The 25,646-nt window shown below is 41.3% G+C and overlaps 1 protein-coding gene across 1 annotated transcript in view; it reads right to left on the bottom strand.

The window, feature by feature from the left end:
- Positions 1 to 25,646, bottom strand: part of LOC135880559 (transducin-like enhancer protein 4) — a 118,764-nt gene that overhangs the window by 64,548 nt on the left and 28,570 nt on the right. Inside the window, exons 5-6 of the mRNA XM_065406887.1 lie at positions 20,036 to 20,098; positions 7,483 to 7,557 (exon numbers count right to left, since the gene is read on the bottom strand). Of these exons, the coding sequence (XP_065262959.1) occupies positions 7,483 to 7,557; positions 20,036 to 20,098 (138 nt within the window). The remainder of the gene's footprint in view (positions 1 to 7,482; positions 7,558 to 20,035; positions 20,099 to 25,646) is intronic.

The following is a 25,646-nucleotide window of genomic DNA, read 5'->3' as shown; positions in this document are numbered from 1 at the left end:
AGATGGGTTAAATTTACAGCTCTGTCAGACAGAGAGAGATCCTGGGTGACCCACTTAATCGCTGTGCCTCAGTTTCCACATCTTTAAAATGGAGAAAGTAGTACCTCCTTACTCCACAATGGGGTTTTTAGGATAAATTCATTCACATTAGGGAGGTGTTTAAACACGATAGTGATATGGGCTGCACAGATACATAGTAAATAAGACTCTCCAAAATTGTAAACAGTATGCAAGGAATGGTCTTAACTAATGCATCATCCACTAACAAAATAATTTCAAACAATTTGAACTTCAAACAACATCTGTTTTATTTCTTCTGCCACACACTAATGCCCCTAAATATTTCCCTTTTCTATATTATTCTTTCTCCAATAATTTAGACCCCAGGCCAGGACAGCATGTTAGCCCATGCTTAACTTTATGCACATGACTAGTCCATCAAAGTCAACAGACCTATTTGTGCTTAAAGATAAACGTGGTAAGTGCTCTGTTGGATCAGGGCCCTGTTAATTCTTGAGTGCTTCAGCCTACAAAATATGACTGGGGAAAAAAGTCTATATCATGGGTGTAGTGTATTTAGAGATTATTTTAGAACACTAGTTTTAAAGAAACCATGACTCTCTTGATAATGACTTCACATATTCCCCAGGCAGGCTCATGTAAAGACAACTGCATTTCCCCCTGGTACTTTTGCATCCTTATTTTTCTAGTTGAGTATTTTCTAGGATGTGATCATTAGGAAATCTCCACCCATACCATACTGCACAATCACATAGGTGTATTACAGAATCCATTTTCCCTCTGATGCACCAGTATAGGCCACTGCTGAAGGCAACATACTGTGCTTGATGGACCAATGGTCTGATGTGGAATGACAAATCCTAGGTTTGGTTTGTCAGCAACTTGTGTGTGTGTTAGATTATAGACCACATAAGCAATTTTTTTTCTCCCTCTTTTCTTCTTTGCATGAAGTGCTAGCTTATAAAAAACAGTTAGAGGGAAAATATTGCAGGTGGTTGTCTGTAACACATGCTGTTGCCACAGAACTTGAAGCAAATTCTCCACAGGGCTTCACACACCTGCAGAGACTAAAATTCAAAAAGATATGGTGGTCACATAGCTTAGCTGCAAGGATTTTGAAGACCTTGAGAAACGTGGAGTCAGAAGCCATGCCTTCCCCCTGATCAAATATGATCCTGATCACATCATGTGCACTTATTTAAATCGCAATGAGTAAGACCTCTGACTTCAACTCATTGGTGAGTGGGAAGTAATAAGTGATTTGCAACCTGTACTGCAGCATGTCACTGGGTACTCTGGTGGTGACAGGCCAATATAATTCAACAATTAGGACACCCAGCATGAGCAGAGAAATGGCAAGGTTCTGTTCCAAACATAACAAGGCTCTTTTAAAAATATATATACCGGGAACAGTTGTCAAGGAAACACAGGTGCTGGAACTAGGGGTGCTGCCACACCCCCTGGCTTGAAGTGATTTCTATCGTATACAGGGTTTACAGGTTGGTTCAATGGCTCTCAGCACCCCCACTATACAAATTGTTCAAGCACCCCTGCAAGGAAATACTAAACAAACAATATCTGCATTAAAATTAACTGCCTAAAAGCCCCCAAAGAGGACTCAGGTTCTCTTATTTTTTCAGCCCTTTTGAATTACAGCAAGTGCTGAGGAGGGGAGGAGACTTGTTTAAATCATGCTTCAACTGCTATAAGGTTCTGTAGCTGGCACGTGGGTATGGGGAGAAATCCAACCACCCCCAGAACAGCATCACTTGCGACTAGGGTTGCCAATTTTGGTTGGATGTATTCCTGGTGATTTCGTCACATAACATAATCTTTAATTAAAGGGTTAATCTTTAATTCCTGGAGACGCCAGGCCAATCCTGGAGGATTGGCAACCCTACCTGCAACCTATCCAGCTTTTAGATCAGGGGTCGGCAACGTTCGGCACGCAGCTCGCCAGGGTAAGCACCCTGGCGGGCCGGGCCAGTTTATTTACCTGCCGACGCGGCAGGTTCGGCCGATCGCGGCCCCCACTGGCCGCGGTTCACCGTCCCGGGCCAATGGGGGCGGCGAGAAGCGACGCGGGCGAGCGATGTGCCGAACGTTGCCGACCCCTGTTTTAGATGAACAATTCAGAAGAAGTTACCAATTAAAGCCTTCTGCACCAGGTTAAATCATCAAAACTCAAAGGATAAATAATTCACTTGAAAGCACTAGATACCGTCACAAATTGCAAGCCATTTGATCCAAGCCATCTTGCACTTTCAATACACAAACACTGAATACAGTAATTAAATATGACACAGTGCATTTCAATATTTCCTTGGGCATAAGATGCAAATAAATACAACACAAAACAGATACACCATTGAGCCAACCTCCTCTTCTGCCTTCCCACCATAACAATCTGTGTACAGTATACAGCAGGTGGCCAATTTGTTTTTACAGCCTTTAAGCTCCAAGCACTGCTTAATATGGGCAGAGCCTTTGATCAAACAATAAAAAAAAAAGACAGAGAGAGAAATCATTGTTGCATACGGGTCACAGTGCATTTACTAATTTACACTGCACCCTCCTTCCTCTCAGAAGTGACCATCTTTGAATGCACACAGTTGGCAAGGATGACTTTACTGAACTGAAATTAAAACATCCACAAATTACAGAGAAAAAGCTCTGCTTGCCCCTCCCACAAATAGATACAATGTCTAGATGTTTAGATCTGCAGGAAAAACTAGCTAGCTCTTCCCTTCTAAAGATCCAGGGCCAGAGCCTCAGTGAGTCTTCAACAAAGCTACACCAGATTACATCATCTGAGGATCTGGTTGAGACCACAGGCCCTTACTCTTACCTACACTGTAATCTCGTTTGAAAGGCAGAGAGAAGACTTTGCACAAGGAGTCAGAAATTGCTCTACATGTTAAGCACCAGTGCAAAAACGCATTAGCATTTAGCAGCAGGAGCTCTGGACCACTGGCGCCAAGGGAATAATAGCATGCATTGATGCTAAGTTTTTATTAGAACTTGTGTGCACTTATCTACACCACACCGCTTTCTAAGATCCTCATATCTGTGAATGCATAAAAGATGACATATTGTTTTCTTAAGAGGCATTGTTCCACACTTCTGCTGTGAAAGTATGAGAGGTTTGGCTGATGGACTACTCATATATTAAAAAAAAACCACGCAGCTTCCGAGCTCAAGCAAACAAGTGTTTCAGTCTAAAACACGAATGGAAATTTTGACAACTGGTGTACTGAAGAGGGAACTTTATAGCTTGATAATTACATGTCACAATATAAAAGGGTCCTTCTCTCCAGCAACTGCCAGTTGCTTTAAAAACAGAATCTTATTTTTAAAGAAGATAATAAAACTGACATAGTAAAACAAAATGCTTACAAATTAAACCAAAGCTTTTTTTTTTTTTTTACTCAAACATATAGATTGGTAAAGGGAAAATCATTTAAATCATATCCTTAGTAATACAAGTAATATTTAAATAGATTTAATAGTGCTGCTCCAAGCCAATGAATTATGAGTTTAAAACCTATTAAAATGTAATGTTTTTTTCCTGAGCTGAGGGGAGAGAGATTTAAATCCACTGAATTTTAATATTTCAGCTTGAGCTGCAGGAGGTAGAGAAAGTCCAAATGAACTATTCCATCAGCACCATTCAAGCATGAACATTTTAATCAGTTTTACTTCCTTGGAGTTCTCTAACACAGTTTACGCTGTCATTCTGAAAGCACTTAACACAGAGAGTGTGAAAAACCACCAAGGCTTGTTATTGCCTTCACAATTGATGGCAAATAATTTTGCAGACTTCCTATCATTAAAATGTCACTGCTAAAAATGGAGGTTCAGCATATCTTGTGCTAAACTGCTTTTTCTTTGAACACCATCACATACCTGTTCTTTTTTGGGTTTTGGTACATTTCTCTCTCTATGATAAACAGGCATATGAACGGTATCCTCCATTTCTGTCTTACTACCTAAGTGCAGTTGAACATATATACAATTTTAAATATGCATACTAAAGAAACCCAAACAGAAAAAAAATTATTCTGATTACACATTAGTGCCTTTTCCCTTTATTAAAATGCAACCACATTCACACAGCATGTTCTGATTATACAGAATAATGGATTAAAAAATATTTTAAGGAAGTTAGAGGACTGTTTAATAATACAGGAAATGAAAACATCATTCCTAATTAGATCATATTACTGATTTAAGACTACAATGTGTGTTGCTCCAACAGTATGATCTTGCCGTTTCTAATTTAAAAATACAGTGGCACATGACAAGATCAACTGGAAACAACATTCCTATCCCAACAGCGTGAACTTGGAAGGGTTCAAATTGTTCAAGAGAACTGACTCAAAAAAAAGATCTCTAATCAACAATATAGACTATTGCAAACATGAGTTAAAAAGTCTGCATTCATTTAAGTTTAAAATATTTCTCTGGTATATTTAGGATATCTAGGTATTTTGTCCTCCCCCAATCCTTCACCATTTCTTAAAAAAAAAATTTAACTTGTTTCAATCTGTCAACAGTTTTAAACTGAACATGACCTGTGAAAGAAGTCATTATAACCGTGTTTCATTCCATTAAACACAACTAGCTTATTGTCAAGAGAACAAGCAGTCTCTCCAGGTTCCAGGCTCACTTCAGTATTTTGCATTTAAACTGCATGGATCAGTGATTTGGTTCATTTACCAATGAAGATAGAATAATACTGTAAAGTTAAAAAGGTGCTTCATCAGATTTCATTAAATCCGAATACATTCATGTAAAAATATATACATGAGGCACAAAGAGAGAAACTCAGATAATTTGTGCACATTCATTTTTTTCTTGTGCCATCCTTAACTCTCATAGGATCCAATTCTGAAATCCTAAGCCACAGTCCAGCGTTCAAACCAAAAAGGGCTTTTGCCCTGGGATCTCAGTATACAGTAAGCATTATACAGGGCCCTCAGTATACAGAAACTGAATATCCACAATTATATTTTAAAAACTCTAAATCCAGTACAACTTCAGCTCAGAACTAAATGGTTATTAAAAAGGTTATTTAAAAAAAAAAATTGTAAACAGCCACTGAGTAGTGGATCCTTTTAAAAACATCACAATGTTACAACAAACAGGAACTCCGGCAGATATAGCAAACTGCAAACTAACACAAGACAGAGCATAATTAGAGTTTTTTAAAAAGACCTTGTATGTTCTAATTATGTACTTTGCTTTTTATTGGTATGCATTTTAAGTGTACCAGAGTTTTTCTAGTGCTACAGTTATAATTTTGCTTTTATTTTCTGTGCAGGTATACCCATATAGATTTATTCATGGGTATCCATACAACTAAAACTTAGGCTGATTTGATAACTTGCTATCCTATTAAATCAGTTTTCCTAATAAATCTCCTAAAGATTATATAAAAGGAGTAACCTGATACAATAATTTAAACCACAAACAAGACTTTTTCGGTCAGTAATACTGCAGTTTTATCAAAAACTACGAGAGATCCACATAAAAATATCCCCACCTTTCCAAAAATCAAAAGAGTGTACAAAAGAAATACAGTAAGTACAAATTATTTTTTGTGGAGAAGGTAAATGGGGAGTTTTCTTCAAGCCACAAATTACAGCCTTTATGAAATCTGGGCCAGGTAGAATTTCAATCAATCTGAAAAAGTAGGATCAGACAGCCTTGGACAAAATAGGAAATTTAGTTCTGTCCTTTGGTGATCTTCTTTTCTAAACTCTTGAATAAGCATCCACTCTATTTTTTTATATTCAGTGTGTGTGTTTTAGTGGTTCATGGAAAGCAGGATAAACTTTAAACAAGCAAAATCTGCAACATCTGTAATAATGCCACAAATTTTACATTAATACCTGATTCTCCAGTAGAAAGAAAACATTATAGATTCTTCAAGAAATGTAATCTTGAGTCACACACACACACACACTTTATATAAATAACAAATTTATAAATAAAGTATGTGTATACATGCAGGCACACACACACAAAATGCAATGCACAGAGACATGCAGCACATACACATCTACCTTTAAAAATATCTTTTGCAACTTACTTTATGCAAAGAATGTTAATAGTAGGCAGTATTTTGGTTAGGTAATGAAAACTAATTGGGAAATTATTCATCTCCCACTCTCCCTACTGGAGAGTAAAAGACATACAACAAATGTTATTCATGAGTCTACACGACTCGCTCTGATTCATCCCCTTCTTTCCAAGGGGCACTTCACAGGAAATAAAGGTTACTCTTTTCCATTTATATCTTCTAATTGACTACCAGTATATTCTTGTGGTCAGAGGGATACAAAATAGAGTTAGAAACAGACTATTAAAAACAAGCTACAATCAGACAACTGCTCTACACTACCGTCAGCAATGATCAGAGAGTCCCGATTTCCTTGTTAAAAGACAGAGGCATAATTGAAGCAATATCTTCACTTCAGATTGATTATTTGGCGACCCTTAGCCACATCTTCACTCAGCAATTTGAATTTTAATGAAAGTAAATGGAATAATTAGCATTTCAAAGTGTATTTGATACACTGTATAAAAAAAGGAAAGACTTATGTATAATCTATACACAAAAGAAAAAGCATTTTGGAGGGGGTAGAATAAGGAAAGTACAGTTGTAGAATCTTCATTAGAATAGCTTAAACAACTGCTTGCACCAGCTGCATAATTATAGATGTGAATAATGTGCTATTAAGCTATGATTTCTCACCTTTATTTTATGCAATGTGAACAGCCAATATTTAATTGTTTTTCCTTTCCTCTTGAGTCATAAGATGTAAACATTATGGCTGCCCAAACTCCTAAAACCTTGCAGGACTTCTACACTATGCTATACTGTTGGCAGAAGTGTTTTCAGAAGAGGGGCCCTGTATTTTTCAGGCAAATGGGAGAATTTGAGAATTCCTTTGAGAATTGTCATTTACCTGTAGATTGTGGGGGGGGTGGGGGGGAAGAGAGAGATTTTTTATTTTTAAAAAGTGAGCTACAAAGTGGATACTCACTATTTTGGGCCATCATGCGCATGGACGGGGGGGAAAAAAACCTTAATTCCGTAGCAGTGCAAATCAAATGCTACCTATAAGGTAGTTACAGAGGCAGACTGAACAGCACTAAGCAAATGAAAAAAAGTTTAAGTTTTACTTAAAAAACAAACAAACAAAAACTAAAAGAAAAAAAGGTGATTCCCAGAGGGATGGATAAAACAGTTACATTATTCACCTTATGGCCACGGTTCATAAAAGTTTTTATGTAGCAATCAGTTTTTATGCAGATTAAGTCGGACTACTTAACTTCACTGCTGTCCACAACTTTTGCTCAGTTGATGGAGCAAGTTTTTAATTTTTATTTTTTAAATAAAGAAAGAGAGCTAATTACAAACACTATTAGAGCTAAAATGGAAAGACCACATACCCCAATGATTGCGTTCAGTTCTGCCATGGTCACTTGCTTGGCACGTTCCACAGCCTGCACCACTTGTTGCTGGTGCTATAAATGAAGATCAGAAACAAAATAAAATTATTTGCTTTCTAGTCAATTAAGCACAGATTTTCCTTTTTTCCCCCTCCCTTTCTTTTTTCTAACCCTTCAACCACATGCAGGGCTTGAAATAATGGTTCTGTGAGTAGACAGTAAACTGCTGTGTGGATGTGTGAAAGGAGGTAGAAGGGAGAATTTTATCTAAGTAACTACCTGCCTAGACACGTACCATAGTCTCTCTTTTGCCAAAGTGAACTGCTCCAAGACCTGCCTTTCTTTTATTCATCAGGGCAGTGTGTTCTTCTGTTGAAAAATATGCTCCATCCTAAAACCCAGGACCTTTTCCTTACAACAGGATCTTGTTAAATAAAAGATATGTACTGAAAAGGAAAGGAATGCATTTCAGTAGTCACACTGCTTCCTCATCACAGGAAATGCAGATTCCCTTTCTTGGTACATTTCAGAGCAATTCAACCATGGGAAGGAAATTCAAAATTCCATTCTCACTTCTGTCAAAAATGTGAAAGTTAATTATTTCAGTCCCTAAAAGTGTAAGTTTTAATAGTTTAAACAGTTCCATCAAAAACATGGTCTAATTAACAACACAGTTTAGAAGCTTCAGCTGTTATAGTATCTTTCTTTGAGTGATGCTTTACTTCTGTTATCAGTTAGGATGGCTACATCCTGAAAGTTTTATGGGATATTTATTTGAAAACATTCATTTAAAACAGAATCAGGTCCCAATCCTGCACTCAGATCCATATTTCAGTAAACGAGCCTAGCTGGAGCTGCACTGTGCTGATGAGACTACAGAAATGAATGCCATACTAGGGGGGGGGAAACAAAAAAAAACAAAACAAAACAAAAAAACCACACATGCACACACTCTGGAGATTATGGTTTCCACAGTATAGGCTAACTATTGACGTCTCTGCATTTGCGCAGAAGAGGATTCAGCCAGATCTGAGGCCTTTATGAGGAGTGTATTGTTCTCTGATCTATAGCCAGAGGCTGAATTGAGTGGAACAGGAGACTTTGAGATGTCGGCTCTGAACTACATTTCAAAACTAAGATCCAGATTTTCTGATGTGCAGTTTGGTTCAGCACACTGCAGGAGATGTGGTGCGTCAGGAGCCTATTAGTTGTCATGATTTTTAGGACCAATTTGCATACCAAGCGTATGCAGGCTGCAGATAGCCAGAGTGCAGACCGCACCTCCGCCTCCTACCCCCCTCCAAACAACAACACGTGCCTATATTGGGGTTGGGAGAAACAGTTGGTTCAGGAGCCAAATATACTGGTTCTAGAACAGCTAAGGGTGCCCCATCACCAGCGGCAAGTCTCAGCTGGCCCGATCCAGATGTTTTCCTACCCCTTTGTGCCACAACAGCTGTGCACAGAGGCTGGAATGCAAGAAAATCTGGCCCTAGGACTCTAGGCACAGCTGTCTGAAATTTTGAGAGATTTTTTTTGGGGGGGAAATATATATTTATTTATTTTTTTTTTTTTTGCAAATTCACCTCCTCTCCCCCATCCCAACCAGCTCTCACCCAGATATAGTTTCTAGCAGAGAGTCACATGTCAGTCCCAAATGCAACTGTTTATTAAGAGTTTTGGAGGAAGAGAGAGAGTTTGATCAGTATTAAGAGAGAATACCATGGAAAGTGGTAGAAAGGATGTTTACGTTACAGTAGGGACGTGGCGCAGAATTAAGGTTGATGTAGGAATCTTGGGGTAGATCCTGCATAAGTTTTAGTTGTATGGATACCCATGAATAAATCTATATGGGTATACCTGCACAGAAAATAAAAGCAAGATCCTGTGCAAGTTCCCTTTAAACAGCTTTGGTGACATAAAGGGCACTTAAATGGGACAGAAAAACAGCCCCTTAGAGGGAGAATTTGAAAGGCACAAAGGGGGCTTAAGGCCATTTTGGCTTCCCTTTTCCTCCCATAGGCTGTTCTTTCCACACTGAGACTCTGACCCTTGGATTTTATATTTTTTTTTACTTTTGAGCATTTTGTTTTCTGAAGTATAATGTTCATTTTAACCCTCACTTAAAGGTTTTTGGTCTGTGAATATTCTCTTGCTCCAAGTGGTGCTGTATTTCTTTTCATTAGAGTCCAATAATTTTGAGGTAACAATTATTTCTAAAGCATTGAAAAAATATAGAAAAACAACAACAACAAAACAAGATTTCCAAACAACTCTGGCAAGAGACAAAATCCTCCTCACCAATACTATAGTAAAGCACATTTAAGTACTAGTTTTAGGGCGGGGAAAACTTAACAGGAGATGTAACTCCCAATATACTTCTTTAAACCAACATTTCTTCTTGTACACAAGCAAATCAAGAACAGACTTTCTTCCAATTATAATAATCAGTTCTTTTCTTCAAAAAAAGAGTTCTCTCTACACTACCCTGTGTGTTTCATATTGGATTAACAGGCCAGGCCAAGGAATCCATTCTCCTACCACGCCTGTAACTCAGACTAGTATCATTATTCCTTTTTCTATTTATCCCTGTCTCTTCTCATCACCCTCTCTTGTTGCCTCTACTGAGCTGTGTCTACACTACCCACCATCACACCACCACCAATGGTAGTAACAACAGAGACCATACCATACCATAGCTACCACCATGCTGATTAACCCTGAACAGAGGGAGTCCAACATGGCGTAGTGGTAAAAATGCCTGTGTTCTATCTACTATGTCTCGCTCCCACCACCAGGGGAGCTACACTAGTGGTAATGAAACAGTGAGAGAGCCTCCAAAACAGACTAGTGTGTACAAGGCCTAATTTCATCCTCCACTCCAGCACTGGTAAACAGATGCATTTAATTAATCTAGAGCAAAACTTGCTGAACTCTTCACTCTGCAGAGGCCAGCTGCTCTGTTCTGTTCTTGTGCGCTATTTGTTCAAAGGAGTTGCAGACCAGAACATCAGAATTTAGGTAGTTTCACTATACATATCAGCTGTACAGACAGCACAAGGGATACTAATCCTGAGCCAAAGGGGAGAGACAGATTTACAAGGAAGGTACAGCACACATGCCATAGAATGGCTAGACAAACTACTAGCAATCCATGCAGCATTTGCTAATATAAACACCTAATACCAAGGTGGCAGAAGCAGGGGTAAAGCCCAGAGCCTATACCTGAAAATATTTTAAAAAAAAATTAATAAATGGTATTCTAATACTGTTTAACAGTGTGATTAAAAAACTGATTACTAACAATTAAATTTTTAATCATTTGACAGCCCTAGTTAAAATTAAGTCAAACTTATTATAACCTATTAACTTAAATTAAGTAGAAAAAAATATTAAGCAATACAGGTTTGTTGCCAAGTTTTAAAGAAAGTTAGACCACTGAACTGGTGGAAGTCACTGGCTAAGCACCTCAAACCAGAATTTGTTGATTTGCTAAACCAGCTTTTGACAGCAGTGGCCTCTTTTGCAAGTAGAGAGAGAATATTTTCTTCATTTCAGTTCAATAGCTAGTATATTCAAAGTTAAGAAACCAATTGGGAGCTGAAAAAGCAGGAAAGCTTGTTTTCCCTCTTCCAATCTATGAATAAAATCTAGGTGTGAGAGGATGAGATCTACTAGTTCTAAAATATTATAGGGCATGGAAACCAGAAACAATCTGTTCAATTCACTAACTATAGATAATACATCCTTTGTTAATCAGTTTTAATGGCAAAACAGGTTTTGATAAACCTTTTGATAAACGCTTTTCCTTGTGCATACAGTAGTTTGAAAGTAGTATTATTTAACAAAAATAAATTTAAAATACTGTTGTTGTGCATTTGTCATTGAATCTGAATTTCCATCCAAATAGAGCTTGAAAAAAAAAATCACAAGTAAAAAAAGTCATCTAGTAAATAAGAAATGCATCATTCACTATTTTCTAACACAAAATGTAAAAATTAAAAATCAATAAATATAAATTAAGCTACATAAGTGCTTAAATAAATGTTTATAGATACAGCATAGCCTCCTGGTTAGGAAAAGCATATCAAAATTTAGTGTAAAGGCTATATTTAGTTTCAAATCAACATGTTTTATTCAACCATTAAATTAACTATTTAACAACAATTTTAATTAACAAAAATTAACCTCTCGGGGGGGGGGGGGGAAATCACTAAAAAGTACAAATGCAAAACAATTAAAATCGATTATGTAAATCAAGGTTTCCTGCTTGTTGATTTAAATCATGATTAAAATCAATGATTTAAGTCGCTTTAATTTAAATCATTCCACACTTCTACAATGCATCTTTATCAAGAGATCTGTCGATTTTGATCATAATCTCTTGCATCAAACTGAGTTACTGCAAACCATTGATTCTTTATGAAGCTAACAAGAAAGAAGACAAATTAACCTGGTGCCATTATGAGGCAATAATGTTGCCATCAGTGCATGTAACCACTGTATTTTGTTCATTTTCCCCCCAGGCACAACACTAAAGTGACTGGTCACATTTTTAAGCTACTATTCCACAATTATACTGTAAGCAAAATGTGTAAACAGCATAAGGACAATGTAGGTCAATTCTATATTAATCTAGATCAGCGGTTCTCAAACTGTGGGTCAGGACCTCAAAGTGGGTCGCAACCCCATTTTAACAGGGTCGCCAGGGCTGGCTTTGCCCCCCTGGCCTGGGGAGGTGGGGCTTCGGCTTTGCATCCCCCTCCCGGGGTGGCAGGGCTTGGGCGGGCTCAGGCTTCAGTCCTCCCTCCTGGGGTCCTGTTGTAATTGTTGTCAGAAGGGGATCATGGTGCAATGAAGTTTGAGAACCCCTGATCTAGATCATGAAAAACAGGATTTAATTACTCCCCCCCCTTTTTTTTTTAAAAGACAGATTATAAACCAAATTAGTAAAACACTCAAAACTGCTACATCTATGTGTGCCGATATAACATGATTTTAACAGATATTAGTATTAGGTAGAGGCTACGCAGTTACTAGAATTTCACCACTTCAGCATAAAAACCTTATTTTGTTCAATCAGTGGCATTTTTAAGACAGATTTTTTTATTCCTATTAAAAGCATTAAAATTACATATGCTTACACTTGCCCCCAAGCAAGACAAATTGGCACAGTGACTTTTTGGAAATGTTCCCTTTGCTCTTTGTAAACGCATGTAAAAAAGGTGAAGTTCTGAATTTTTTTTTTAACCTCTTCATTTCCTTTTTAGCCTGTAGAGCTTTGACGCTATGGAACATGAACACATAAGAAGATATACTGCTTGATAAATGTGAGAGAATGAGACGTGAGCAGGTGAAGAAATCATTATGGGCCAAGATTTTATAAAGCGGAGGCAATTGGCACAGACAAATACAGAAACCATAAAAGATTCTATTTGTAGACCTGAAAATGCTTAACTTTAGGGTCCAATCCAAAGCCCAATGAAGTCTTTCCATTGATGTCAATGGGCGTAGGTACTTAGTAGATAGTATTGTATCCATAAAAGAAGTGGGGCAATGTCCTTTTGTAACTATATCCTTTAGATCAATTCAGCTATCATCTAAGTTCCTTGTAATGAGCATAACTGTGGGAATGGGTAATGCAGTTCATGTGTGTGATTATTTCTCTAAAGGCTTGTCTACACTTAAAAAGGTGCAGCGGTAGTGCTTCAGTGAAGACGCTAACTACACCGATCGATAATCCAACATAGCAGGAATCCCTCCCGTCAACGTAGCACTGTCTACACTGGTAATCAGGCCAGTATAACTGCGTCGTTCAGGGTTGTGGATTTTCCACACCCCTGAGTGACACAGATATACCGACGTAAATTGCTAGTGAAGACAGCCTTGATCATGCATTGAAAAATTGCTCCCCACAGCCAGCGCCTGGTCTACACTACAAAGTTAGGTCAATGTTAGCTGCCTGGCGTAGATCTAATTATAAGGTGTCTACACTTAAATTGGTTTTCCATCGATATAAGCACCCTGTTTACAGCGACACAGTAACACCATCTCCCCATGTGGTGTTGAGCCATGGTCGACGTACTGAGGTCAATGCAGCATGAGTGTAGACACAGCATTACGAACATGGATCCTCACAGTCCTCCAGCTGCTGTCCCACAATGCCCTATACTGACTGCTTTGGTCACAATTGTGATCTCCTTGGCCCAGGAGTCATGGAGACCAGAAGGTCTCCCTGCCCTTCAAAACCCCACAATTTTTTTGCATGCCTTTTTCTGATTGTCCAGCTTGGCAAGCAAACCTAGCAGCTCTCCCTTGTTGTGTGCAACTGCCCAGCTGCCATGCAGGCTACATCCTCCAGAAGCGCTCTGGCTTGCAGTAAACAGAAGATACTGGATCTCTTGGGCCTGAGGAGAGAAGAGGCTGTGCAAGCACAGTTATGGACCAGCCACAGAGACATGGACATCTATGAGAAGATTGCACAGGGGAAGGGGTATGACAGGGGCCATCAACTGCACCAGGCATATCATTAGTCCAGGGAGACCAGTCAATCAGGTGCTGAGGTGCAGACCTGCCACTTTTACAAAGAGCTGCATACCATACATGACAGAGAAGCCATCACCACCCCACAGACAACCACAGGTTCCTCTGAGGAACCTAAGCCCCAGGCATGAACAGTGAGACTCAGGAAGAGGTGAAGAAGGAAGATGGGGGACATGCGACCAGAGGGTCCAGCTATGCTGCAAGCTAGGACCTCTTTGAGACTCCACCACAGTCCAGTCAGTCCTGGCAATTGAGCCTGATACAAGGAAGGAAACTCAGGTAAGTATATAATTATATTTCCCATTACAATAATGTACTGATAGCACCCACCACATAACAGGATACAGGATATCAACTTTTCATTAAATTTACTTGTACTACAAGGGGTAGCGGTACGAAAAAAAAGGTGAGGTAGCATTATCTCCTTTTCATTCCCCTGCAGCAAGGGGAGCCACGCAGAGCAGTTTATGTACACAGAAACATCCTTTGACTCCTCCTCAGAGATCTCCATGAAACTTTAATGGAGGTACTCTGCAATCCTCTCCCAAAGATTTCTAGGAATGGCAGACTTATTTCTTCCTCCACGGTAGGATGCTTTCCCCACACCATTTGACAATAACTTTGGCAGGCACCGCTACAGAACACAAGCTAGTACGTATGGGCCCGGGTGGCTTTGGGATACCAGCAGCAGCTATGCATTCTGTGCCTTTGTTGCCCTCAAGAGTGAGATATCAGCTAAGATCACCACCACCTGAAGAAAACGGTGCCAGTATTCAGAGCCATTGCCCTTTACTCAGTTTCATGCAAGAAACTCCCTCCCCATTTCCTTCAAATCTGGCAGGCCATACTCCCCACAGTCTTGTTTAAAACCTCAGGGGAGCAAGGGAAGGGAGTTCGGAGTCTTAACTTTCACTTTCTGTTGTGACTATATGGACAATGGTACCTCTGTGTTTTACCTGCAGCTGCTGCCATTACAGCCTTGAGGGGTTCCCCCTCTACGCCCTTGGAATGCCTGAGCCAGATAAGGAGGAGAAAGAAGAAGAGGACTCAGATGACATGTTCAATGAAATCCTGCAAGCCAGTGCTGCATCAGACTGTGAGCAAAGGGGCTGGAGGGTGAACACTGCAGACAGCCTGGAGAAGGAAAGAGTGGACAAGAGGCAGCCGAGGAGTCCCGGCAGGAAGAGAAGGAGATGCACCAGGACAATGGAGCTTCTCTGGCAGCAAAGACAGATGCTACAGACTCTTATGGACCTACAGGTTCAACAATCATGGGCTTGCCTCCATTTGTAGTCCATGGAGAACTCCATTACAGCACCTTCCTACACTCCCCCGAACATTCCATGTGGTATCAAGGGCCACATCCCCACCCCTGCCACTCTACACCAGGGGATATTAAGAACAACCACAGCTTCCACAGGCCAATGTATGTGTAGGAAAAATGGACATGAATGTTCCTTCCCTTTGTTAAGTTCTATTTCATTAAAAATTTAATAAATTAATGGATTTGCTTTTAAATTGCACATACTTTTCTTTGCACTGATTATTACAGAATAAAATTCTATTTGAAAAATAATTCATCTTTATTGCTTCACAACATTAGCTGCAGAGTGCTTAGCAGTTTTGAAAGCACCCACTGTTACTGTTACAGTGTGACAACTCATAGGATCAATGACAGCGTAACAAACAAGCGTAAAGCAAGCACTGCAAAATTAATAGGTGAATTGATGGAGTTATATTCATAAATGTACACCAAGCACCATACAATTCCTAACAGGCCCCAAAACACCAGGGCCAAGTAAAGCACAGTATTCCATAATGCATTACTTGGCTCACTGTTGAAGTGCTTTTTCAAAGCTACCCTGAGCCATACAACTTCATGTTGAGCGCTTCTAATACCACTCGTGGCTGGCTGTTTAAACTCAGGAGACAGCCACTCCACCTCTGCCTTCCACCCCGGTGGCAACTTTCCCCCCTCTGATTCACAGATACTATGCAGGACACAGCAGCTATAAAACCATTGGGATGTTTTTTTCACTGAGATCCAATCTTGTTAGCAAAGAGCGCAAGCCCCCCTTCAATCTACCAAAAGTGCATTCCACTGTCATTCTGCATCCGCTGACCCAGTAGTTGAATCTTTCTTTGGTACTGTCAAGGTGGCCTGTGTACAGCTTCATGAGGAGCAAGAGATAGGCTGGATCCCTGTGATGGGGTGCATGAACCCAACACTGGGGAAGTAAAGGTTAAGTAGCAGCTCTAGGCCCAGAAAACCCTGCCCAGCTGCCCCTGCTGGGCATGCTCACAGCGGACACTGAGCTCAAAAGAGAGCAGTTGAGTTCGGTCTGGGTAATTGGAGCAGGAGAGCAGTTGTGTGTTGCAAGTTCCTGTCAAGAAGCCACCGAAGCCTCACGTGGTTGGGCCTGGTCCTCAACGCTAAGCTGCCACAGGCCTTTCAATTGCAGAGATTGGCAACAATGAGCCATGGCTGAGAGAAGACGACCCTCCGGAGCACAGACTCCAGAATGGACCCCGAATTACTGCCTCAATGGGCCCTGGGTTGGAATCTGGTGGAGCAGGGAGGGCCCAAGTTCTCCTAACCCCGGATGCTTGATGTTCACCCTCAGGCAATGCGAGCGCTTGTCACTCGCCAGACAGTACAGCCAGGACTGGCCCTGAACCCCACCCGCCAACAGTCCCCCAGAATCACTATTGGAATTTCAACATCACCGATGGTAATCCGCTGCTCTAGGGAAAATAGTCCTTGCTTGTAGCTCTCTCAACAGTCCTGTATTCTTAAAGATGTGAGCGTTATGTGCCTTCTTGACCAGTCAACATCGAAGTCGATGAAGTGTCCCCAATGATCCACCAATGCTTTCATCACCATAAAAAAGCCCTTACTATTGATGTACTCTGCGGCAAGGTGCTCTGGTGCCAAAATAGGAATTTGTGAGCCATCTCTCACCCCACCACACTGCGGGAACCCCATTGCTGCAAATCCATCCATTATGTCCTGCACATTGCCAAGATTTCCTGCATAGCAGGACATGACTAATGCCCTGCACAGTATGGCAATGGCCACCACAGTCGATTTTCCAACTCCAAAATTATTTCCCCGTGACTGGTAGCATTCTAGCAATGCAAATTTCACAGCTCAATCACCACTTGATTCTCCACTGTCCATACAGCTCTCATTTTGGTGTACCTGAGCTGGAGGAATGTGGTGAGTTCGGCCCACAGATCCAAGAACATGGCCTTGTGCATATGAAAATTCTGTGGCCATGGCTTCTCATCCCATGCCTGCGTTACAATGCAATCCCTCCAGTCAGTGCTTATTTCTCAGTGCCCAAAGCGGTGCTCCACCATCTGCAGCTGCTCTGTGAATGCCACTAAAAACTTTGAATTCGTTCTCTCTCTGTCCCACAGCAATCTGTCCTCCAAGAAATCCTGTTCCTTGCTGATTTGGTTCCTCTGATGGCTCTGCAAATACCAGAGTATCGTGTGTCCTGTGCTTGCAACACTTACGACATTCGTGCAGACTTGTGCATGCTCCATGCTTCTGTCAGAGATGGTGAACAGCAAGAAGGGCCGTGTAGGTTTGTGGGATTTTTTTAAAAAGGTGCAAAAGACGACATTATGGGATCGCGACAGTTGCACGCTGGGAAGTTGACCCCTTGCTCCCAGTCACCCCTGCATGGCTCATTTCTCCCTCACCATGCACTGCCCAAGTTTCCCAAAAGACAGCACACTGGAGAATGGTGGGTTGCACACTGGGACACCTACCTATGGTGCACCACACTATGCACTCTTGGTGAGCAACCTCGGCACGAACAGAAGGAGCCAGGTATGCATGCGCTCAACTAACTTTGGTGGCTTTTTGCTAACTTAATTTGCGTTGACCAAAGTTTGTGATGCAGACGTGGCCTAGAAAGTTGGTAGATAGTGTAGAGGACTATGGTTAAAAGTAAGAGTCCTAGCACAGCTCCCCAATTTCTGCTTATGCATCCCACACAGATTATTCTCCCTGCCTGCAGAAAGAGGCAACAATGCATCCTTCATGATTCCTCCTCCCTCCAGTGCATCACTTAAAATGCATCAGTAGTGCAAGCTTTCAGCGATTGACTGAGTAAAGGTGAGCATGATATATGTGGAGCAGTAGGAGAGAAGAAATCTGTGTTGAACTGACTGGGGCACCATCACTTACACACAAACCCCAAAACTTTACCCCTTTTTTCACATGAACACATAGAAAGGGTCAAGCCTAAGATGAACAAAAGGATGGCAAAAACTCAAATATCACCAACAAACCACATATATTTTTTCTAATTAATAAGTTTTCATTTTGTGCGTGTGGAAAGGGAGAACGGAGAAAGGTACAGCTGAACAATTTGGCTAATTTATGTATTAAAACAAGGATTTCTTTAGGACTTCAATGGAAAGTTCTAAAACTGCAACCACAGAAAATAAATAAAATAGTAATAATAAAGCAAGATCTCTGAATGCAGGACCACACTATTCCTACCTAAGGCAAAATGCCACTTCGTACTGCATTTGGACCTGATTTTTTGCCCAGATCACAACTCTGCTTGCCAAATACTCTCCCGCACCTGTCTTTTAAACTCTTGTCAGTTTAGTATGCATAGAGCAAAGGGACCAACAGCACTGGCTTGAATCAGGAATAGGTACAGTGACAGCTTTCCAAAATAAAAGCCAATACATCTCAATCCTATCTCTCTATTCAAACCCTGTGTAACTCCTGAATAGAGCAATTTCCAAATGTGCAGTGTTTCTGTAGCATTAACAAATGAGTACAAGGATTAAACTAATTTTCATTTGTGACTCAAGGCAGGACTTGAATTCAGGCCCCCAGTGGCAGCAGAGAAGGGTTTGTGCACTAACTCACTACAACATTTAGCCCTCATAAAACACAACTTTATAGGCCAAAGGGGATAGTGGCAGCTTTTGATCTAGTCTTGTCAACATTATTTTCTCTTTCTCTCGCGCACACACACACACACACACACACACACACACACCCTCCAGCCAGCAGAAGGATGAACAGCTCTCTTGAAAAGCAATGACACTTTGTGGAACAATTGAAAGGGTGGGAGAAAGAATTGTAGTACATTCTCAGACTGCAATACAATGCTTTGCAGCTGCACTACAAAGAAACACCGCTGTAAGCTCTGACTTCCCACCACTGATTTTACTGAAATGAATTCCTAAATTATACAGCATCAAGCCAGCCTACTTCCAATGGCCTCCCATGTCCAAATCCTGCCCCTGCACAAAAAACAAAAACAAAAACTTTTTTTTAAAGCCACTATACACTTACATTCTCCTTTCACGAACCACACTCTCATTTTATCCCACACAAGCCAATGGTAGCAAGGTTCCTCCAGCCAGCACCACACCCTTCCCTCAAGTTCCCGGTGTCTCTCAGAAGGCATCCACAATGCACTCAAGCTCATGAGATTGAATCATAATTTTGAGGTCAGTGCTTACAGAGAGTTAATCTTCAGTGTATTTTCCTCAAACACACAGAAGACATAAAAGAGGAAGAATACAACAGACAAAAGCTTCATTAGTATGTTTACTATCTAGAGCATCACCATTTGATAGACCTACATACATTTCTGCCTACTTTTAATGCCCATTGTCAAGAATGTAGCACAAATCATGTATTTCTAGCAATTTTTCAATCTATCCTATTAGAAGCCAGTTTGACAAAGTCATTATTCTGAGCAGCACTACATTGTACTTGACAGCAAAATATTTTAAACAACTAAATTTTGCTTAGCACATTAGAACGTGATCTATTCTATAAATGCACTTATTAAAAATTCAGTAGAATATAATTTAAGACATTGACGTTGGAACAGCACCTTGGAAAATGAAATACAGTCACCATGAGTTTTACAAAGCCAGAGAGATCATTACAAAGCTCCACTTTTGTAACAACAACAGCAGCACAGCATCTTTTAAGGCCAGTACCTGCAAACTACCACCTTACCTCTTGGGATAAGAAGGGGATGACTTGTGCACATATAGCATTCAGCCTCTTGACAATTTCTGCCTGCACATAAGAAGAAGAAGAAGAAAGTTAGTGTATTCTATATTTCTCAAATGTTAATGTTATCACATGAACTAACATATCAAACTGCATCTATCACTGGTTTTGTGTAACCATGTTTTAACTGGAATAGTTAATCAGAATAAAAAAATAATTCAGTGACCCAATTCAACAACAGGAAATGGCTACTGTTAGTCATTTACAGCTCACATTTTTAGGAGTTTCCTCACAAAACAAGCTTTTGAGCTTCCATATGGTCCAAAGAGAATTTTCATTTCCATTATAAAAATCAGAGGTGTATCATGTCGTCTCCAGGAGGAGCAGCACACAAACCAACCATACTTTTTTCCAGTACTATTTTCAAACCTTACAAAAACCTCAAAATTATTGAATACTGATGATACGTATCACCCCCTCACAGAAAAAAAAAGATAATTTAATTCAAGGAATATGTCAATAACTCAATTGTAAGATGGGGGTAAATATATATAAAGAAAGAATATCTGAACTAAAAACATTGTGGGAGCATTACAAACATCATATGTAACTTCACTGAAGATCATGTTAAGATACAGCTCAGACATTGCAATTTGGGATTCTGAATTTAGAAAAATAAGTAATACTTAGATCTTTGATAGCACTTTTCCTGGATTAATACTAGAGTCATTTCACTCAAGTCAACTGATTCACTGGAATTACTCTGGATTTAGACCAGTGTAACTGTGATTAGAATCTGCTTCTATATGATACTGTATTTCCATAGAGATGGATTATTATATATATTTAACCTACACATCTTAATGTTGGTAGGGAGATATCACAACAGTTACAATTACAGGGACTTTCTTAAAATAAATTCTACATAGGGTCAGTTCCTCATTATATAGGAGGGCAAAAGGCTCTTTTTCTTGCAAAGTCATTACCAGAATGACAGAGACACTCATACTTGTGCAATTTTGGTTTCCTCCTTTCATCAGCAACCCTTTCAACCTTCTCACTATGCAATCTTTTAAATGACAAAACCTTAAAAAAAATTATCTAACCAACAGACTAATAAAGTATCTAGCATTCCATATAAAAATCTGTGTTAATGAAACATTATGGTTATAAAGCTATGTCGTCAGAAGTCATGATATGCTACAGCCACGGGTTCATGTGAAATTTTAAACTTTATCCCCTTGTGCATATGATGACACTTTTTAACACTCATTTTCAACACATTTTCTGGTTATCTAGCAGTACAGCCTTCTTTAAGTACAGTTCAGGAGCTTACACAGTTAACTACAAAGCTAATTTACCTAAAAATTTAACTGACCTATATATGCCTGCAATTTTGCACAATATTCTACAGTACATCTCTTATGTATTAATATTAAGTAAATACAGTTTACTATGTACTTCTCATCTAGGAACAAGGAGATTGAGTTGTAGTTGCTAAAATTAACGTTGCTGGAGCATTTCCTAACTTGAGGGTTTAGCAACCATACAACAATTTTTATACAGAATTTCCAAGGTTTAATAAAAAAGCAACAAGAAAAAGCTATAGGTACTGATCCTGCTGTTCTGCTTTAGGCAGACCCCTTCATCCACGAGGTGCCCTACTGACTTCAACAAGGCTCCCTTGGGTCCCTCACAAAGCAACTTGCAGAACTCAGGTCTTAATCTTCACTACTTCATAAATTCTCACAACTTGTTACAATTACTGATATTTTACAAGTTAAAAAAAAATCCATGCATTTTAAGTCATCCACAGAATAAAAGCAGAATATACCTTCCTCAGCTGCAAAGCTCCCTCTGGTGCACCTGAAATGTATGCAGTAGCCTTACCTAACTCCTTTACAATTTGAGATTTACAGGTACTGAGGACAAAGGCCTGGTCAGAGTCTTTGCCTCAGCCTTAGGGTTGCCAGGCATCTGGTTTTCAACCGGAACACCCAGTCAAAAAGGGACTCTGGCGGCTATAAAAGTCCGGTCGGCGGCACAGCAGGCCTAAGGCAAGCTCCCTGCCTGCCCTGGCTCTGTGCGGCCCCTGGAAGCAGCCGGCACGTCTGGCTCTTAGGCACACGGGCACCCATGGGGGCTCCATGCGCGGCCTCCACCCGAAGTGCTAGCTCTGCAGCTCCCACTGGACAGGAACCGTGGCCAATGGGATCGGTGGGGGCGGCGCCTGTAGGCGCAGGCAGCGCGCAGAGTCACCTGGCCACCCCTGTGCCTAGGAGCCGGACATGCTGGCCGCTTCCAGGAGCCGCCTGAGGTAAGCGCCGCCCGGCCAGAGCCCACATCCCTCACCCCCTCCTGTACCCCAACCTCCTGCCCCAGCCCTGAGCCCCTTCCTGCACCCCAAACCCCTCATCCCTAGCTCCACCCCGGAGCCCACACCCCCAGCTGGAGCCTGTACCCCCTCCCCCAGCCAGAGCCTGCACCGCCTCCCCCAGCCCTGAGCCCTTCCCACACCCTGAACCCCTAATTTCTGGCCCCACCCCAGAGCCCACACCCACAGCCGGAGCCCTCACCCGAATGATGGTGGGGGAGAGCGAGTGATAGAGGAAGGATGAATGGAGTGAATGGGGGGCGGAGCCTCGTAGAAGGTGCAGGGCAGGGACGGGGCCTCAAGGAAGGGGCAGGGCAGGGCAAAGGTGTTTGGTTTTGTGCGATTAGAAAGCTGACAACCCTACTCAGCCCATGCATGCTTTCAGTCCCCTTTGTACCCAACAGATAAGTTAGTCACTAGGGTTGCCAGGTGTCTGTTTTTTAACCGGAACACCCAGTCGAAAAGGGACCCTGGTGGCTCCGGTTAGCACCACGGACCGGGTCATTAGAAGTCTGGTTGGCAACCCCAAGCACCAGCTCCGCAGCTCCCATTGGCCAGGAACCGTGACCAATGTGATCTGCAGGGGCAGCGCACAGAGCACCCATGGCCGCCCCTCCCCCTAGGAGCCTGAGAGACATGTCACCACTTCTGGGACCTGCCTGAGGTAAGCGCCGCCCAGAGCCCGCACCCCTCACCCTCTCCCACACCTCAACCCCCTGCCCAAGCCCTGAGCCCCTTCCTGCACCCAAACCCCTCATCCCCAGCTCCACCTCAGAGCCCACACCCGCAGCTGCAGCCCGCACCCCCTTCTGCACCCTAACCACCTGCCCCAGCCTGGTAAAATGAGCAAGTGAGCAAGGGTGGGGGAGAGCAAGCAATGGAAGATGAGGGATGGAGTGAGCGGGGCACCTAAGAGAAGGTGTGGGGCAGGAGGTGGAGTAAGGGTGTTTGGTTTTCTGAGATTAGAAACTTGGCAACCCTAATAGTCACATGTGCATTGAATATTCTTCCTTAGCTGCACTCTAAGAGTGAGCATAAACGTTGTACATAAACTGCAGTGGAACGGCTCAGAGTCACAGATTTTTAAGCCAAGAAAGGATCATTATGATCATCTAGTCTGACCTACCTAACATAGACCATAGAATTTCACCAAGTGATTCCTGCATCATGTCTAGAACTTCTTGTTGAGCTACAGCATAACGTATCCACATCAAAGACCATTTTACCTAGCATACTTAAAGGCACTTCTCCCCATTACAGTTATGTCCATGCTAAATTTCAACATTCAGGCACAGCTGTTTCAGCTATGGAACTCTCTCTCAAACACACACACACACACACACACACACACACCCTTCCCCGACAAGCAGAGTCTGAGCATGGGAACCATCAGCCAGAAAAGTGAGAGTTTCTGGAAGGTCTGAGCAATTGTAAACAGGAGGTTAGAAGGTAAACCATTATGCAGGGCTTAAGTATTAGTGGTCCCAGAATACTACAGAATTGCAGCACTTTAATGCTTGCTTCATTCAGGAAAGTCAGGCTTCCTGGACTTGTGGAGACAGCAGTCTACTCCTGGATAAAGTATGAAAGAGTTGTATGGGAGAAGAGAAGAATTTTTAATGATGGCAAGACATCTCAAAAGTATTCAACTTTCGGGAGGGATCAACAAGAGGGTGGAAGAGACTGAAAGAAAAAGCCCGCACTTAAGATTCAGATGTCTAGCCATGGGCTAACACTATTTTCTATATTAGTAGTTTATTTACATGAACAACATAAAAGTCCTTTGTTAATATACATGATGCATATGCATTTTTAGGTCTAGTCATTCCCATCAGTACTGTTCTTCATTGAAAAGTTCCAATGACATTAGGAATTATGGTCATTTTAGGGAGGCAGATGGTTGCACATCATAGAGTATAAGTAGAATATAAGCAGTAATAAATGTTTGTACTTCATGGTCCAAGGGACACAGACAAGGCTTTCATCTCGGGGCCAAAAGACCAAACACATCAAAACACTTGATCATACCCTTTGATAGGCCGAGAGATTACTTACACTTGATCTGAGCTCCAAGGAGCCGAGTACTACAAAGCTTTCCAAGACACTGGTGTGTGAACAGGTGAGAGGATCCTCTGATAAAGAAGAAAGCAGAAGTACTGGTGCTTTGAGTATGGCATTCCACTAGGCAGGTTACTAGATGGGTCCTTCTCTCTGAAGTTATGTTGCTTTGAACTTTTTGCTGCCTACAACAAATGATCTGCAACAAGACAGGCTTGCTTAGTGACTGTATTCTTCATTCATGAAGGCCTGACAGTGGAGGCAAGATGTGACTGGAACATGGTCTGCGTTATTGCGGAAGGCTACAAGCCAGGAAGGAGGTGGGCACAGAGACAAAGCATTGTGGAGCTGCAGCAAAGCCAGAAAAGACATTCAAATTTCTGCATTCTGGATCCACCAGTATTCAATCTATGTGTCTCTTTCAGAGAGAGAAAAAACACATTGAACCATTACTTTCCCACAGATTAATCCACCATACTTCTGTGTGGCCTTGTAATGATGCCAGGCAGCCATGCTGAACCAATCTTCAGAAAGTTATGTAAGGTGGCCCTTGATGTTGCCTGGATACATTTTGAAAACCACTGTCAAGTCACTGAGCTACCATGGACAAAGGTACATAGTGGAGATAAGCACTGCTTCCATTTTGGACTTGAAGGGTGTGGAAGAGGAGAGACATACTGGGCAGGCATTGGAGTAAAGGGGATGTGGGCCAGTGCATGAGTTTACGTTTGTTACCTAAACTAGGATGGGCATCTTTGCATTAAAGGATGCCTATATATTTGAGTTTTGGGCTGTCACATACGTTTTCAAAGAAAAGGCTTCAGTTTCATGGTTTGGAATAAGAGGCAAATATCAAAACCATTAGGGAAAATTACAGCGGATACATACTTGGTTAACAAAATCAGGCTGCTCATTGCTAAGTAACAGCCAAACAGCACCTATAAAATATATCTCTATAGTGTACACCAATACATTTCACAGTTTATCCACTACTTTCTTATACCTGGAATATTGTGAACTTCTTAACTACACAATCTTTAAAGGCCCTGATCCCACAGATATTCCACACAGGATTGGACCATTGGCATTAATACTCGAGTGCCACCAAATTATTTTGGCAAGATCTTTACTCCGCTTAGACTAGAAAAGGCAAAGCAGGGCTCATTTTACAAATGGGTGAAC

This window comes from Emys orbicularis, chromosome 6 (genome assembly GCF_028017835.1).
Source record: "Emys orbicularis isolate rEmyOrb1 chromosome 6, rEmyOrb1.hap1, whole genome shotgun sequence".
Lineage (NCBI taxonomy): Eukaryota > Metazoa > Chordata > Testudines > Emydidae > Emys > Emys orbicularis.
This window is presented reverse-complemented; position numbering and strand designations above follow the sequence as displayed.